This window comes from Merops nubicus, unplaced genomic scaffold (assembly GCF_000691845.1).
Source record: "Merops nubicus isolate BGI_N331 unplaced genomic scaffold, ASM69184v1 scaffold10505, whole genome shotgun sequence".
Taxonomy (NCBI): Eukaryota; Metazoa; Chordata; class Aves; order Coraciiformes; family Meropidae; genus Merops; species Merops nubicus.
Genome location: NW_008611642.1, coordinates 40,007 through 59,053, shown reverse-complemented (window position 1 = coordinate 59,053; position 19,047 = coordinate 40,007). Strand labels below are relative to the sequence as shown.

General features: G+C 36.9%; 1 protein-coding gene across 1 annotated transcript in view; it reads right to left on the bottom strand.

Moving 5' to 3' along the window:
• Nucleotides 1-1,587: 1,587 nt before the first annotated feature.
• Nucleotides 1,588-19,047, bottom strand: part of LOC103773898 (tyrosine-protein phosphatase non-receptor type 12-like) — a gene marked incomplete at both ends in the record, with an annotated part of 26,742 nt that continues 9,282 nt past the window's right edge. The window contains 6 exons of the mRNA XM_008941278.1: nt 1,588-1,673; nt 12,360-12,458; nt 12,558-12,635; nt 13,243-13,309; nt 14,661-14,803; nt 18,034-18,093. Of these exons, the coding sequence (XP_008939526.1) occupies nt 1,588-1,673; nt 12,360-12,458; nt 12,558-12,635; nt 13,243-13,309; nt 14,661-14,803; nt 18,034-18,093 (533 nt within the window). The remainder of the gene's footprint in view (nt 1,674-12,359; nt 12,459-12,557; nt 12,636-13,242; nt 13,310-14,660; nt 14,804-18,033; nt 18,094-19,047) is intronic.

Sequence of the window (19,047 nt, the reverse complement as noted above, 5' to 3'; positions counted from 1 at the left end):
TATCACCTACACTGCACAAATTGTACCAGCTGTTTGTGAAAAGCTCCAGCTCCTTGCCACTTCTCTCTTTCAATGTCATCATCTCGTCTAACTTCTGTTTGACACAACTAATGCTAAGTTAACTCTAACAGCTACTCATATTCTTATCCTACTATACAATTAATGGTTATTATCATACATTATTTCCAAAGTTATCTTATTGCAAATACCATCCCTGGGGCTACTACAGAAAGAGAGCAATAGGTCCATTTATGGCAGTTCTCTGATACCCCCATTAGGATGGGAGTTGGAATTGCACACAATATTCCAGATCTGGTCTAAAGCACTAGCTGACAGTCAAGTGGAACACTTCCATACCCAGTTTTAAATAACCTTTATTCCTGTGACAAGATGATGCTGCAATACTGAAAATACACATACTGTTACCCATTCTGAGTCACTGATTTTCACTGTCTATGTCCAACTCCATATTACATTATATATACATACACAAACACAAACTGCCTCCATCACACAACCTAGAATATTTTAGGACTTCAAATTAATTTTATTGTATAAAAACTGCTCTCATCTTTCTAACCCCTCAAAAATGGGCTCATTTTACTACATCATTTGTACCCTGCCAAGTGCAGCACCAGAAAGAAGTGGTAAATTCTCATATTCTACCTTGAACACTTAAAGTATCAAATGAACAGGAATTCCCACTATTGACCTGACCTTGCACTACTCTGGTTTGATTATATTGTAAAACAGTAAAACAACTTTCCTTATATGACTAGATGTTATGCAAGACTTCTAACTGGCTGGTGGTTTCTTACGTCATTCTACAGCTTTAGGAAACACATGTGCTTACCTTAAATGTCTATTTAACCGCATGCAATGGGGCACAGGCAACATCATCTGACAAAGGTCCCCATAAGCCTTCCAGAAAGTAGCTAGGGAACTTAGGCACTTACTTCAGGAGAGCTGCTTCTTCAGCTAATGCTTAGGTTGGGTACCCATTTTAGGCAGATGAATCTGTTAGTTCCTATTTACTTTTGGCTTCCTTCAAGTCAAGTCTAGGTGTTTTAAGAGCTAGAGAGTATTTTTTTTTCCTCTGTTGAATGAAAGGATTGGTAAGACTGATTTTTCTTCTCAATAAGAAAAGCATTTTGTTGGCATACCCTAGTCAATAGCAGCACTTGCCTGTAAGGTAATGTCTTCTTGAACAAATGGATGTTTAATTATGGTCTTGTCTCCAAAAGACAAAGGTTCAGTCATTGTTTGAGCCTATATTCAAGTATGTTGTATTACTATCACCTAGTAGAATCACACTACAAGTAGATTTGCCTAACTACTAATGGGGTGTGCTTGTCTACTCATACAGAGTCATTGCAAGGTCGGCATATCTAAACACAAACTAAAAAGATACTAAAGCTCATATTTACAGAGTCAATTACAAGGCTTGTACTTGTTCTATGTATATTCCTACTTATAAATAGAAAAAACTATCTTGAAAGTCTCTACAGTATCAGTACTATTAGTCTACTTTTTATGAAGCATGTCAATCACTCAGCTTAAAACCAGTATACAAAAATGGTTAGCTACCTGCGGGTCCGTGGAGGCTTTGGTGGAGGAGAATCCTGTTTCTCAGCATCTGAAGAACTCACAGCATTCTCCATATTATTTTCATCCTGATCAAAAGAAAAAATTTTCATTCATAGCTGTACAGCTGAAACACACAATACTTAAACTGCGAAGACCAAAGATCCATAATGATACCTGAAAATAATGTATGACAAGACTACATATTTTTTTAGCTATCATATAGAAATAACTTTTGAAATTCTACTCTAAACTCACAGTATGATTTTATATCTTGTGTGTCCAACTTCAGATTTTTCTGACTAAACATTGTTCTACGTGTAATTGTACAATCCACTAGAGAAAATTCTCAAAAGCTAATCTTTCAGGTTAGCAGTGAGCAAGCTCCCTTATTTTCTCCAAATTATTCATACTGTAAACATTTATTTTCCAGTGTCAAATTATTTTCACTTGTATAAGCACTCCATTGCAGATAAAACTAATTTACAGCACAGCAAGAAAATGGGAACTTCTGCTACCATAGAGACAAGTGGATAAGATTTAACAACTTGTTCTAAACTACTTCCATATCATCTCCCATTTGCATACAGTGAATTTTAACTTACTCAGCAGAGCATGAATATTTTTATTTCGGTTTAAGAGGACAAATATAAGAAGTATTTATAGATACAAAATTATAAATATGTATCCATACACATTTACATGTATATAAATACACAACATTGTTGTGTGTTAACCCCAGTAGGCAGCTAAGCACCACAAAGCCACCCACTCTCACGCTTTTCCCTCCAGCCCCTGGAATGGGAAGAGGAAAGGCAAGAAAACTTGTGAGTCAAGATAAAACTGTTTAGTAAGCAAAGGAGAAGTGGGAGAAGAGAGAAAGAAAACAGAACAAGTGACGCAAAAGCCATCACTCACCAGCTCCTCTAGGTAGCCCTACACCTAGCCAGTTCCTAACCAAATGATGGCTAATGTCACTATATGTTACAGCATCTCTTGAGTTAGTTTGGGTCATCTGCCTGGTTGAGTCCCCTCACAATCTCTTGTGCTCTCTTAAGAGTCTGTTCACCAAGAGGGCATTAACGACGTGCAAAGATTGTTCAGCAGCAGCTGGACCATTTGTGTGCCATCAGCATGGTTTTGATCGATCTAAAACCAAGCAGCCCAAGAGCAGCTTTGTAGAATATTAACTCCAACCCAGCCAGACTCAGCTCAGTATGTACAAATGTCCGTGCACAAAAATAAAAACAAAAAAATGCAAGAGTCAAAAGCTGATACATCATTTCCATACACATGCCACAGCCAAAGATCTAAGAAAACCAAAGAAGACCACAGTACTATGTTGAGCTTAATATTTGTTTTACCTAAAGGCTTTTCTTGCAGGAATTTTATTTTGAAAAGCAATTTCAAAAAAGAACCACAAACACCCTGATTCTGTGTAACATATTTCAAAGCACAACAGTCACAAAGACTCTGCTCATGAAACTGGGTCTGCCCTCTGCCAGCCTACCTGTTCTGACTTGGTGGCAGAGTGACCTTCTTTGGGCTTACTAAACAAAAGGGAACTCCCTGTTAACATCTGCTTGAAATGGGACAGTTGCATTTGACTTTACTCAGCGATTTCAGCTTTGTAAGAGTAAGTGGTAACTACGTTATCTCAGCACTAACTATACTCAGATTCAGATTCCTTAGTAAGGTGTGTTTAATTTTCATTACTAGTCTTAAAAGTTATCCTATTACTATCTGCTACAGTGAAGAGTATTATCAAATTCTGTCCCTCAGTGTATTAAGTGAATCTTTTCCTGTGAAGAAAAAAATTGAATCTTTTCATCTTTCTCATTGTTATTCACTAATCTCCCCCATTATCTAGCTGTTTGATACAACATTCTAGAAGTGCTCCAGCAGAAATACCCTATTGTTACTGTATCAATGGCTTGTGTTAGACCTTCCAGACAAACTGCACAGGGAGTTCATTGTCCTGCTGACCACTGGCTGTAACTATCAAGCTTTTTTTGGAGTGAGATTCAACTAGCAGATAAAACCGACTTGCATTTAGATAACCACAACTGAAGCTCTTATTTCAGTCAACCGAGGTTGTTTGATTTTCATAGAATAGTTTGGACTGGAAATGACCGTTTAAGGTCATCTATTCCAACCCCCTTGCAGTAAGCAGGGACACCTTCAACTAGACCAGCTTGCTCAGAGCACCATGCAACCAGATCTGGAATGTATCCAGAGATGGGACACCCACCTCTCCAGACAACCTGTTCCAGTGTTTCACCACCCCCACTGTAAAAAATTTCTCCCTCATATCTAGTTTAAATGCCCCACTTTCAGTTTCAAACCATCAGCCCTTGTCCTGTTGCAACAGGCTCTGCTAAAAAGAGTGTTGCCATCTTTCTTATAAGCCCCCTTTAAATACTTGAGGGCTGCAGTAAGGTCTCCACTGAGCCTTCTCTTCTCCAGGCTGAACAATCTGGACTCTCTCAGGCTTTCTTCACAGGAGAGGTGTTCCAGCTCTAATCATTTTGTGGCCCTCCTCTGGACCCACTCCCAACATGTTCATGTTCTTCCTGTGCTAAGGCCACCAGAGCTGGACACAGTACTCCAGGTGGAGTCTCACTGGAGGAGCAGAGAGGCAGAATCACCTCCCTCAACCTGCTGTCCACACTTCTTTTGATGTGGCTTAGGGTAGGGTTGGCCTTCTGGGTTGTGAGTGTACATTGCTGACTCACATCCAGCTTTTCACCCACCTGTGAGCAACCAGTCAGTAAGCTGGGGATGAAAGTAACAGATCAATTCACCCCACTGACTATATCTAGGGCTTAGCCATGTAGACTACATGCAAAGCCTCCATTCCAAACCAGATTCTGCTCCTTCTTGTTTCCAGATCTGAGTCTTTACCTTTTGCAACGTTAAAGCATACTCTTGCCAAATACCCCAGATTTTTTTCTTTATGTATGTCACAATACACTGTTTAAGTCTCTGTTACTTGTATTAATAACGGGCTTTCGTTTTCCTGGGGTAATACATAACAAACTCTAATAGCCTTACAGAGATAGGATTATTATCCATCAGTTGGCTCTCAAAGTGAAGTGTACTGTGAACCAAGTTTTAATATATTTAGTATACTGGGTTTTGTATCATTCTAGACTCTTAACAATATTGGTTGCAAGTAAAACACCTTCAGGGATCTATTGCATCAGCTTTGCCTAACAATCACTCTCAGCAAAAAGTGTGGTCATCAAGAGATAGTGTTCAAAGTCACAGTCCAGGAAAGCAGAATGACAAAACCAGCTATGAGATTTATATTTTTTAAAGTATTAATGCTATGCTTAGTCCATGAACTCAATGCAGAACACTGTCACTTAGGAACAAATGGAATGAAACAGGCCATCCAAGACCTCTACCAGCCTCTTTTCAAAGATGCAGCACAGCAAATTCCAGCTCATTGACTGGGTGACCATATAGACCATTTTCTCCTTAACATACATGAAAGTGAATTTTATTGCCTTTGTTATTGCCTGAAGGTTGGTGCCAAAGGTGCTGATGCTCACAGTATCCAACAGCAACAACCCAGTTTCCTGCTCAATGGCTGTGCCTTGCTCCTCTCTGCTTCCCTGAGCTGTGCAAAGTAAACTCAATCTCTCCCATATGTAGTCATTACTATGGACAGCACTAATATTACACTAAAAACCACCCCCTTAATCGTAACTACTAGCAACTACAGTTAGAAACTAATGCACCTGCATCCTGCGAACAAAGCGGACTGTTCACCTTGTTTCAGCACCACAGCACATCCAAGTTCCATAAAGCAGAGATATGAGAAAGAGCAAGACTCCACAGGAGGAGCTCCCCCCCTTGCCCACCAACTTCTCCCTCCTACAACAGATCAGAAAAGTATTCCCGGTCAGTTCCGCCAGCACAGAAGTTTTGAGGAACAAATCTCTTATTTACGTACTCAATTTTCTAAAAGTTACTGGCAAGGGAAGGGGTGTGCCTGTTGGCTGTGTTGTAGACTGACTTGTCCAGAAAACAAACCAGCAGCTGTATCCCCGTCCTTCTATGTTTGTAAAGTGAAGTATTTGTGAACAGAATGTTTCCTGTGATACGCTTTTCTCCCAGGGGCAGGAAAAGGCCTATCAGAGAAGCTAATATGTGTCAAAGATATTTTTTAAGCTCTATGCATACAGTAAGAAGCTGTTTCTAATTGAGACAGGCAGAAGTAGCTGAGGAGGCACTACCATTTTCGCTACTCATAATAAAGCATACAGATATGCCTTGCAAAAACATGTATAAACAAAAATGTCTGAGGCATATATACAACCATAGACAGTTTACAAAACAAATTCCTTAAAAAAAAAAAATCAACCAAAAACCTCCACCATAAAAAAACAAAACCAAAACCCAACCAAACAACAACCTCCCCCCCACAAAACAGTACTTTTAATTTCAGCCACAGAAGAGAAGTCAGTGGTTACCCTAACTTCATCCACTGGGAAGGCTTCAGGCAGATCTATGCTCAAAAGCTTTCACTTCTGCATTAGGTTAAAGTCGGCATCAGTTCACTACACTCTTCTAGTTACATTACGTCAGGAGCAAGAATGTTACAGGAATTATGGTCACCAAAAAAAGAGGTACTTCACTACTTGGCTTAATTAGCTCAATGGACTTAAGTTTCTGTGAAGGCTACATTTACTTTTAGACAACTCATTCCCTGGTAAGTGAAGGATTTTTACTTCAAAGGTTGAAGATGGTAAAAGTTTAAGGCAGTACCTAAATGTATGAACCCATGCAGGGATGAAAGCAGTGCCCATATCAACTTGATACTGCTGCAGCATTTTAAAGTAGTCCTGCTCAGTTATGATCTGATCTCTTGTTTGAACTGAAGAGATACTGCTTGCTGAACTCTTGGAGCAAGTCTCTTACTTGTTCTCAGTTCTGTGTCACAATAGATAGAGAACAACTGGTATTGTGAGCACCCTTGGGTGACATCAGCTCACAGATTTCCCTTTCTGTCACACATCAAAAAAGTGACTGGTCAAACAGGCAGCACAACTAGCACAGAGCAGAACAGAGGAAACTCTACTGTAAAAGTAAATACAGGGTCTGTCACTGGGATAACCATGTCTGCGGAGAAGAGCAGATGGCAGTATTAAAAAAAGCCTTCTAGCCTTCCTAATCACAGCTTATTGGCATCAGCCAATACTCTCTTGCTTCTCTAGAGACAGATGTTGCACTGTTGGGTAGAATACAATAATTTTTTAAACTATCAGCTTAGAAAAAACAGGACAACATACATAGTTCACCAGGGTCATCATGTAAATATTTTTTTAAAAAATTTCTATAAAAGTGCAATTCAGTTGATTAAATTTCAGTGCAGTGCCCTCTTTTTATTAAGAGGATACCTACCTTGTTATGGCAGGCTTCTCACTACAAAAAAAAAACCCCAGAAGCATTAAAAATATGTGGGTAAAGAACGGAAGCTTTCCCCAGCCTTTGCCTCTATATGCATCAAGAGCTGAGTAGTTTGAGAGTTCCGATGTCCTTGCTGATTTAAGGGTGCAGCTTCTCAGGTGAAGGGAAAACATTCACAGTTAGGAATGTCTAGATATTCTCTTAAATTACATATATATGAAGTGTGTGTGTATCTATGAAAGACTATATTAACAAATGAAAAGACCATAAAGCCAAATACTTAGAAGTGCAGATTACATCTAGTCTACAACAGTACAGAGCAACTCACATTCCTGTGGTAACAGAGGGACAAGGAATTCTCCTGGCAGATGCAGTGTCTGATTTCAACTTGCTAAGGTGACCTAAACTGTGCTGTCATCTCCCAAGGGTGGGTCTTTTCCCCACCTACTTCCTCCAGTGGCTGAATCATCAAACAAAGCTGTCACTAACAAACGAAGCATCACAGCTTTAGACTGAGATTTCATAGGCATTGCCTACAATTTGAAACCTTTCGCCCAGGAACTGCAATGCATCATTTTCTTTTGGAATTCACCATGGAAACATTTCATGTCATTCAGAAGCTTTCTGTACTGCTCAAGTACTAGCAAATTTACTGCAAACACTCTTCCAGAAGTAATCTCATGGTTTCCCTTAAAAGGAATTGAGGCATTCCTTTTGTCCTTATCATAAAGCAGCATGGGAACCACAGAGCATCAATAGATAAAAAGAGAAATACTTCAGACTGAGATGAATCATTTAACTGTATCATTTAATTAAACTTTCCAAGCAGAGGCAACAACGCAAGTGTCTCTGAAGACACATATAATTTTTTTTAGAATGCTACAATAGCCAAAAACCTCTTTCCAAGCTGCAAAAGAGCAAAGAGAATTTGCACAGCAAAACCTTTTCACTTGGTGTTTCCAAACCACTAATGTTTTCAATATCAACAGTCTTCCTATAGCAGCCAATTTCTCCACAGCTTCTAAATGGGTAATTAACAGCAGTAATGGAATTCTGCCACTTTTACAGGAAGAAATGCAAGAGATACTTGAGAGTACTATTGTACTTTTTTGAATAAATGGAAATGTATTTGAACGAATTTAAATAATAATTGAAATATTTTTTATTAAATTGAAATTTAGTGTTTATTAATACAAGCTTACTTTTTTTACTAGATTAGGGTAAAACAAGGACTTTCAGTACTGTAACATGCTTCTTACTGCCAAGAGACAAAATTCAAGAGATAATAAACGTTTTGTTGTTTGTCTTTTAATAATTTTTTCTTTTTTCTACATACAGAATATCCAACTTGCTGGAATTTCATCGGATGTGGACTTTCCAAAAAGTTTGTTTACTTCAGATCATGGAGACACCTCTCAAGTAACTCTCAAAATATTCTGATACAATCTGGCTGTTATCTTGTCAGCTGATCAAGACTAATCAGCTCACATGTCTCAAAGCTTCCAAACACAAAACCGAGGGTAATATTTTCACAGCAGTACTAACAATACTAATGAGGACAAGAAGCACACAGTTAATGACTCTGAACACATGATCAACAGTTTCAGTGGGAAGGGAACCAAGTCCAGGGTTCAGTTCCAGTTTAAATTTTTTGATAATTTAAAAGAGTCCAGGGGGACAGAGGGTGAGGAAGAAGAAAAACAGTTCTGATTATTAAGTTTAGTCTCCAAGTCTTACCAGAATAAAAACTGCTTCTGAGCAGCAATTTCATCTTTGCCCTGATATTTAGCCACTGTGGGGACTGTCAGAAATACTCTGTTATCTGAAAAAAACTTCACTTCATATACTTTCATTTCCACACTTAGTATTATTTTATGCACATTTACAGTTCTATACATTCACGATATGTGCAAATATATGGTAAGAGGATACAATTACTACCTTATACTGCATTGTACATGCATTTTCTACATGGCTTTGTATCTTCTTCTCAAATTCTAATAGAAATTCTAACCCTATACAACCAGTTTATTTTCAAACACTGCATGGTTTGGTTTTTTGGTTGACTTCTTACAGTATTGTTTCCAGCAGGGCAAAGCTGGCAAGTTCACAGGAACACACGTTCAGGACTGTGTCTGAGCTACCCCCCTATGAATGCTGCTACTCCTTGCCAATCAGATGAGCACCTGCTGTGATGTTACCTGCAGACTCCGCTTACAGAGCTTCAGTAACTCAACTCATTCCAAACACTGCATGAAATGGGAAAAGTAATTGGACAACAAACCCATGAAACCAACACTACGGAGTACTACAAACTCTTCAGAACACTACTGAAACACAATAAAAGAAAGAAAATTTCTTCTTCAGTTCAGTAGTATCTCCTATGTAACTAACAGTAATATATTCAAAATAGGCACATTCTTTTATTTGGAATTGTTTTCAGTCAACATAATTAAAACCCTTCACAGGAACACGATTCCACAACTGCTGTAGCATCTACAGGCTAAGTAAAATCTTGGAAGGAACCCTGGGATATTATATTATATTTAACAAAGTTATTAGGAAACTTTCTGCATCAGAGTTTGTTTCCTTTTAAAAACCAAACAAACATCCTAGGACATATGTTAGTGAACAAGCTAACTAGAACATTTCTGGAGGAAACTAGATGTTATACAGAACAGATGTTACATAACACCCTTGGGGGAAAAAAGGAAGCTTTTTCAGAATAGCAAAAACACTGTCTCAGGTGAGCCTCAAAGTTCTGAGAGCTAGGTTAAAGCTGCAAGCAGATATTTAACTGGATATGCGAGGTAGAAGACTACCTTATAAAACCAAACCAGAAGCTAAGCCTACAACCAGTTAAAACTCTCAAGGCAAGTTTCATAACAAACAGTAGCATACTTGTTTTCAAGTAACAACCTTCTAGATAGAGGAGCTCTTTACATATGAGACTTTTCCTCAGCCCTCCTACAGAAATGTTCAAGCTATGATATGAAGCACAGTCTCCTAAGGCAAAAAAAAAGACTGTACCTAGTCAGACGAAGACAGGTTTTGTCCTGTTTCCAGCAGTGACCAACAGGATACTCACAGGGAAAATTAAGAAGAGAAGAGGCATGCAGGGATCATTCTCTAGGATGCTCTCCAACAGTTTGCAATTCTGGCATTTCAAAGGTCAGAGGTTGGGCAGATTTATGGAAGAAGATATATTCACCTCAAAACTACAGCCCTTCAGCTGCGAGGAGCTCTGCAGTTTCATGTTGCATGAAGAACTATCTCCTTTTATATTAAGACTGCAGGTCTCTGATACCCTTCAGGAAAGGTTAATAGAAAGCAGGTTTTGACTATTGTTTAGCCTCCATAATATCTAACTTCAGCTATTTCTTTTCCAGCTCAATCCAGTGTTCTTTAGATGAAGCCTTCTGACACCTTTGATCCTTGTCCAAATTTTTAGTGCTTGAATTCTGTAATACACTTTTGATGTAAGACCAGACGTGCATATAGTATTCAGGTTACCAGCTATCCACACAATGCCATTATGTTCTCTGCTCTTACTAGTTTCCAGATAATTGCTAATATTCAATTTCCTTCACCTTTTATGGACTATATTCAAAATCATATCCAAGTAAAACACAAAATTTATGCTCCATCACCACATATACAGGGATGGGATTTCTCTCTGTCTTACCTCCATGCACGTTACCTATCCATAACCTATTATTACTCAGTCACTCAGATCCCTGACAATGTGCTACAGACAGCACCTGCCTTTGTTACAGACACAGCATCAGCATACTGTGCCACCTTCTTATTCAGACGTTCTGGAATACAAGTAAATGACAAATTTTTGATTCCGTGTAAGAATGCAGACAGAGGTAGGATCCAAATCAAACAACCAAAGACACAGTAGACTCATCTGCCTATTAGTTTATGACAAAAAAAATCAAATAATTACCTTTTAGAGAAGTGATTCCTAATAAATCTGCACATTCCAAACCCTGTTATGTTCATTCCTCAGAAATAAAAAGGAAATTCACAGTCCAGCTAGTCTGAATATCAAACCTATAACAAATTAAAACAGCCTGCCCTGTCCATGTTTCATTTAGTCCATCAGGTTTCTTGTAATACCTAAATGCCTCATAACTATTGCATGAACTGACATACTCTAAGGAGTTAACAGAAAGGTAGATGCCTTTTTCTCCAGGAGTGAAAAAAAATGTCAGACTTCCTAGAATGCACAGTATAGAACAACTAACCCTTAAAATTAAAGGGATGCTTATTAATAAAGGCAGATTTACAACTGCTTCCAGGTATTTAAAAGGGTCCTGAAGATAATACTCATACTCCCTCTAGATAGTTACAAAGCATGGACCAGTTAAGTACTGAAGGGACAGATTAAATTACTGAATAGCAAAACACAGTCCAAGGATAAAGGCTGGTACACAGTTCTGGACTGTGAGGGAGAGAAATAATATATTAATCCCCAAAGCCATTTTTCACATGGTGCTCAGCAGTAGCCAAGAAAACATATCTAAACATAAAGGGAAAAACCTAGAAGATATGAAATTTGAAGTGGAAGGACAGAAAGAGAAAAGTCCTCACAACTACATAAAGTCCATGTTGGGTCAAGATCAAGGCAGTACACAACAGCATGTAACATCCAAGACACAGTTCAAAAGTCAGATCAGTGCTTATCTGCTGGTTTAAAATTTGGCCCAACACCACATCAGGGGCGAAGAAAGAAAACTTCAGTGAAGTTATCTTTCAAGAGTTTTAACCTAAACATAGATGAGATTGAATTAATCTATATACACATACGTATATTTATTCTTATTTATATATGTTATGCATATGTGTGACAGAGTTTTGATTTTAACTTGCTCTTGATCCCAGTTAAATGATTTGCAGAAGGTCAGGTTCAAGCAAAATTTCATTTGCTGCCATTATGTCAGAATTGGGTAAGTACTGCCAATCAAAGCAACAGATCAGCTGTCAACTACTGCCACCTCACTGAGGCAAGGGCACATTCCCAATTTAAATATTGACTTAAGAGTCCTGCATTTCATCCATACTAGAATTCTTTCTATTGCTTTCTCCACTGCAATTACCTTTGATATATGTGGTCAATGTTCCTTTAAGTATCTAGCAACTTTTACAATCAAGTCCTCAGTGTAAGTTCAGTATAGGCTAGGTGTCCCTACAACAAAAACCACTCATTGTTCAAACAAGTTCTGTGTATGCCTAAAAAACAATGAACACTTAACTTAAAAAAAACAAAAAACAAAGAGACTCTTCAGGGAAATCTTGATCAGCAGCTAACAGCTACAACTGATTGAAACTCATATGGGAAAGACACATACCACTCCATCTGCAATCTTCCAGTCTGCACAGCTTTCGTATTTTTGCAGTTGCTTTTCAAAGAGCTGTGCTATGGCTCGATGGACAAGTTCATACTGCTCCTACAGGAGGTCACCAGATAAAAATTAGTGCCTGAGATCTTTACAAAGAACAACAGTATATTATCATCTGATAAAGACTGAATTTAAAACAAACTATACCTTTGTCTGTACTGCAGAATGCCTTTGTGTCCTCATTTCCTGTATCAAATTAAAGACATTGAATTCTTCAGGTATTTTCTGAAATAGAAGGAAGTCAATTACAGTTTGTCAGATGAGCAATACAAAAGCTGTTACACATACTTTTGGATGTCTAACTGTTTTAGGTAAAGTCAATCTGTTCTCTCCACATTGCAGCATTCACTTTTTTTTTAAAAAAGCAATTCCTCTCCAGAACTGGTTTTGAACATTTGATTTAGACCAGATAAGAGCATTTCAAACATTCTGAAAATTAAACATTCAATTAAAGCATTCATATGACACCACAGCATTAATGATGCATCATAACCCAGAAACCCCAGCACAAAGGTAATCCTGCATATCTGAAGTATCAGGCTTTAGGAGCTGCAGGATTAAGCAGACACATTGAAAAAGTTGAATTCAAAATAACTTTGTATTGAAGTACATTTTAAAAACATTTAGAACCTAACAGTGATTTTTTAGATAAAAACTTGCTGTCAAAGGAAAGTTCGTTCATATAAAGCATTAATGTAATGAAACTAAACATCCAACCTGTCAAAAGTTTCAGAATATCTTAAACATTTCACTATTTTAGAACATCCAGGAGCTCAATTGCTGTTATGAATTAACGAAATGCCATAAAATTTCTTCCTTTAAGATTCCTTACCCCGGCTTTAAGCAAATTCCATGTATAATCTATGGCACAGATGGCTCCTGTTCTTCCACACCCTGCACTATGAAGATAAACAATTAGGTGTGTTAGAAATTATTTTAATTTGTTAAGAACAAACTAAAAGCTTCCTATCTACAGTCCATGTGAAAAAAAAAAAAAAAAAATCCGTCAACTTATTTTAAGGTCACTCAGACTAACACTGAAGTGGGAATTGCAATCATGAAAAATGCTTCAATGCATACATTTTTATTGCCTCTTTCATCACTCTATTCCTAGTTAGCACTGCTTCAACAGCAGGGATTTTATCAAAGTTTAATGACAGATACATTAAATGACAGTACAGAATACATTTTAAGAATTCCCACATTTTTCTGATTTAGTATTATATCTATTTTTCTGCTTTTATCTAAAATCTTAAACCTGAAAGTTACAAAAAATGACAGCAAACTATCATTCATTCTTCTTAATAGTATGAATTTATCTATTTTACAGAGTTACAATGCATGCATATTTATTAATTATCCTGTTGTAACAAAACAACTTTCACAACTGTACTGACATTCAAGATAAACAAGTGAAATGGGTTTCAGTGCTAACTAAAGATTTTATGACTTTGCACCTCAGTTAGAGCTAGAAATTAAAAAAGAATACAGCTAAAGACAGTAAATTTCTGTACACTTTAAGAGAATAACCAAGCTCTAAAGAGTTAATAAGCCCTAACACTTTAACATTTCCTGGAACTGAATCCTGAATCTGAATTCAGTGTTTCTGACATAAAATACATTAACTTTTGCTGCTTTAAAAAGTATGAAATATCACAGGCAAGACCTTTCCAGAGAATCTGTCAGAAACAGCCAGCTCGCTAAAACACGTTCATGGCAGTTTAGTTTCAACAGTCCTTTTCTTAGCCAAATTTCAGGCCAAAGAAGAAATTGCCGCTCAGAAGCAAAGACTTACTAACCAGAAACTACAGCGTGATCATCAGAGATCTTTTTTGTTGTATTAGAAGACAGACAAAAGTTTTTAGGTAGTGATGCACCTGCTACATAGTCTCTCCTATGGAGAATGGAGCCTTCACTGCTATCTGAAATGATCTTAAAAGTCTACTTTGTTCTAATAAGGACTTACATGTCTTAAGAACCACAAAACGGTTTCCCTTCAAGATTTATTTTTTTCTCATTGATATTATGTCTTTAATTGAAATAAAAGCGAAATTTCACCACAGCATGAGTCTTAAGACTATAAAGACCACATAATTTTGAGCCAAGTTTGGACATGAGGAACTATTTCTTTTTAGAAAACTAAAATAAATAAAATTCTGAGTTAGAATCAAACTAGTGCATCTCATACAAAAAGTCTAGTCTTCAAATAAAATATATCTAAACTTTAAAAAAAAAAAATGTATTTGATACCTGCAGTGTATACAAATTGGTACATCTTCGTGTTCCTGATATTCTCTCATCAAGCTGATCATGTCCAGAATAGAATCAAAAGATGAAGGGACATCATGGTCAGGCCAGTTAACATAATGAAATTGATAGACACTACGGGTCTCCTAAAGGAGAGGGAGGAAGAAATGTGTTAATGATAATACATATTTGAGGAGTTTATATGAAACAATTAGTTCTATGAACCTATGATTAAGCACGAACAAGCAAAGCCATTTAAAAGAAACCCTACAGCTTATACCACATAGAAAAACAAAAGGGAAATCCTGAAATATTATTTTGAGTGCTGCTAATGCATAGGACAAAGCACTACAGGACACTTCACAGAAGCCCTTCTCTGTAATCATGGCCTGAAAGGGACTTTAAAAGGTCATTTAGTTCAAACCCTCTGCAGTGAGGATGGACATCTTTACTTAGGTCAGCTTGCTCAGAGCTCTGTCCAACTCAACCTTGAATGTTTCCAGGCTTGGAAATAAATAGGTTCTAAGACCCACAATGTTGCACTGTTAGAAGATTCTCTCTCCTTACAGTCTTAAACTTTGAAAGGGAGGAAGAATGAGAAAGACCACCATGAAAAGTTCTTTTTTCAATCATATTCTGATAACTGACATGGGAAAAAAAGGAGTGGGTGGTTGTTGTTTTGTCACATGACAAAAATGAAGTGTTTGCACACGTGTGCACACGTGCAGAGGGAAATGAATAAAGTGAGATAAATACTTCAAGCCATATCTGACCACAGATCACAACTGCAACAACAATGGGTGCATTTTTATTGTAGGTAGCTCATGTTACACTAGTGCTAAAGACAAGGTAAGAAGGAGGCTTTAGACCAACTTAGTTACTCAGCTACCTGAATCCCCTAAAGACTAATGACTAAATTCTCTTTCCCATCATTAGCCAACCCATCAGCAGCACAGCTACTTCTGCTGCACCTTTCCATGCTGTTGCCACACTCCAGATTCTACCATACCCTCAAGGCCATATACTAGAGAGGTATGTCAATTTTTTGATCAATGTTAGAGGTTACAACTTTCAAGACCTATGCTACCTTCTGGTTAGTTTTTGAGAAGCAACATAGTGGGCCTCTTGAACATGGACACTTGGATTGTCTTCCAACCAAACCAACTATTTTTTTATGTTTTGCTTTTGCCAGACTTGTGGAAGTACTGTAGCTGGTAAAAACAAGAAAAGATCCCACCTAAGAAAAGAAATTTTAAAAATCCAACCGATCAGGCTATAAAATACCTCCAGTAAGGAGGAAGAAAAGTTAGAGCTACCTATTAAGGTCCACCAAGAATTTTCACTTAATTATATTTAAGGAGATTTAAAGCAATGATTTTTCACATTAGCAGAACTGTCAGGAAAAAAAAAAGCATACACACATTTATGCTTTTTATATGGAAATAAAAAATTTACAAGTAACCTTCAGATTCCCTTTTCTTCTTGCTAGTTTTTAAGAAAGAATTTGGCGTTTTAGCTTAAAATAATCTTCATGTTTCAAAATGGTTTTCCTCATAGAAACAAGAATAACTTTGTATATTTATATGAATTTCAAATTCTTTTGCATCATATTTTGTATGGTACTCCACCAAAAATTTTACAGAGGTGACAAAACTTTCCATTATTCTGGAAAACCAGAAAGTGAACCTAGAAGGATATTACTTTATACAACATATACCTCCCCAGTTCAAGGGTACATTTAGAATTCTTCAAAGTAAGATAAAAAGTCTGCAATTCATTACCAAAAAGTGTGCTCACAGAAATCCTGAATCAAATCTGCTAGGTAAGTTTGAAGAAAAATCCTTTTATCAGCCACATAGCTTGAATATCAACATATCTTGTTAATCCTTTCAGTTACATTATTACTTAAATGAACATGAACTTTGGGTTCTTTGCTAAAATTAGAAGCATGGTGCGAACTGTAGCTTTTTGTTACAGCTTTCTTTGTATGTAGTACACCTGCATCCTATAAAAATTAGCTGGAACAGAACTCACAGAAGTTGTGATTTGCATGTATAGTATATGAAAGCAAAATATAAATGAGCTAGAGTTTCTGAAGTAACTAGTTCTCATAATATTCAAGTATTTAAAGTAATCTAAGTTCTGCTCTGGTGTTTTTTTGATATCTTTTCAATTTTGCTTTTAAGTGCCCTGTTTCAAAAAATGTTTCAAACCTCAAGTTATTACAAAATTAATTTCCGCTATCGAAAAAGCTTTTTAGCATTCAGAGCACACTAACAGAAACAAACTGATTAAGTCCATGCATTCCACTGCAAACACCAAGCAACCTACTGCAGACAAAAATTACACCAGCACCACCACCCCAATTATACCCCTTATGATTAAACACTTTTCATAGCTGTTGTGATACCAGTTGTTGAAATGGAACAAAACATTGCTACAGAAAACATTATCTTAAGTGAGACTAACCTGTAATAAATAATTTATTAATAAAGGATGTGAAGGAAACTTGTGTCCTAAGTTTTCACTAGGCTGAATAAACTTAGTTTCTTCCATAAAGTTACTCGTTGTAACCATTTACAATTGCCAACTTAATCAGTGTAAGTTTATCAGAAGAGTCGTCTGTATCTTAAACACCAGGACAACAGGTCTTCAAGAATTCTGAAGTCTTAAGCTCACTTTTAGAAGTAAATTTCTATCTTGTCACTTGAATATATTACATACAATTCCCCCAAGCAGAAGGTCTCCAGGCAAAAAGAAAATGCAAGTGATTTTAAATCAAGAACATTCAATATTTTTCATACCTATTTCTTCTCCCAAAAGAGTAAGTTTTTACTAGCTGGCATGAGAAACCACAGGGAAAAAATAAATCACTAAGTTGTTGTCATTCTTGCTTTACTTTTATTTGTCCATATATATTAATGGGCTTCTGAAATGTCTTTTAACATTGTAGAACTCTCTTAACAATAAATGATATGGCAAATTCTAACAAGTACACATACTTGACCCAAAAAGATGCCAACTGGAAGAAACTTTTTTTTTTTTTGACAAGCTTGAATCAGCTCATCCTCACATTTTCAGTTGTGGTAAACAGTGAGCTTTTCCTAAAGTGACAGAAGCTTTCTAGTTGTTAACACATGCTATTGAGGACCATTTCATGCCGTAGGCTAACCAAGAGCAGAACATCATAAAACACAAGCAGTTTCAGTACTCTTTTCTTATATATTAAACTTTTAACATCACTTCTAAACCTTATGATTTACATACATACAGTCAGCACCTAAAAAAGTGAAGATATTTTCATGAGAAATTTTCATCACTTTAGAGACCTTTGAGCAACCACTGAAGTTGAGACTAGATGTGACCTTATACTTACATTTTGAAATTCAAGTAATAACGTTCTAATGAAGTAATCTGTTCTTGCTTGCTCGGCTTTCTAAACATAAAAAAACCAGTAATGAGTTGGAAAAAAAGATCAATATGCAGCATACAAGATATAACTAAGCCCCCAAACTTTAAACTTGGGTGTCTTCTTTTTAAATGTAGTCGGCTTGTATCTACAATTTCCCTGAAAGATGGACATCAAAACATTTATTTTTAAACAGCAGCAACTTAGCTTGCTCTACAAGATACCTGTGAAAGGCATTACTTTTACTTAAAATAAAAAAAAGTGAGTTTTCAAACCAGTAAGTGTCCCACCCTGCTCCTGAAACCATCAATAAACCTGAAGAGTATTTACAAGTACTTGTTTTGCTTTATTTCTCAATGCAGTTGTTTAATTTATAGATTGCCTCCCACAGCCATCCTTCTGTACTGCTTCAGCTATATAAAGTTCAGCCTGTCATCACTCTGCCCTGGGACATATCCTTTTGTTTTCCCCCCTTCTATTATTTTCAGCTAAGGATGAATCTGAATGGATCACCAATTATCTTGGTTCTGGTCAAAAAGCATAGCTTCTAGGCTCCCAGCATTTTCAAATCTGTCTTTGGAACATCAAGGAAATTTCATACTGTAGACACCGAACATTACCGTACTTAAAATACCAGTAATACCACAATCTGAAGATGGCTTTAAAAGCTTAGTATTACAGCTTCCTACAGTGAATTTGGAGACTGCGTATATACTTTAATATGTTCTTATCCATTACTAGGAAATTATCATTTTCCACCAACAATACAATTGCAACACTTTGCAGGTCAAAAGGAGATAGTGCATAGGCAGCAGCAATGGAGCCCATGTGCGCCAGTGTACCCAAAAGGTAACACGTTCTCAGCTGTACTGGAGAAGTCAACTACAACACATACACAATCCCTTTTCACAAATACTTGCCAGTTATGTTTACCCACACACAAAGAAACACACACACAAAAATTAAATCAAACCCACAAGT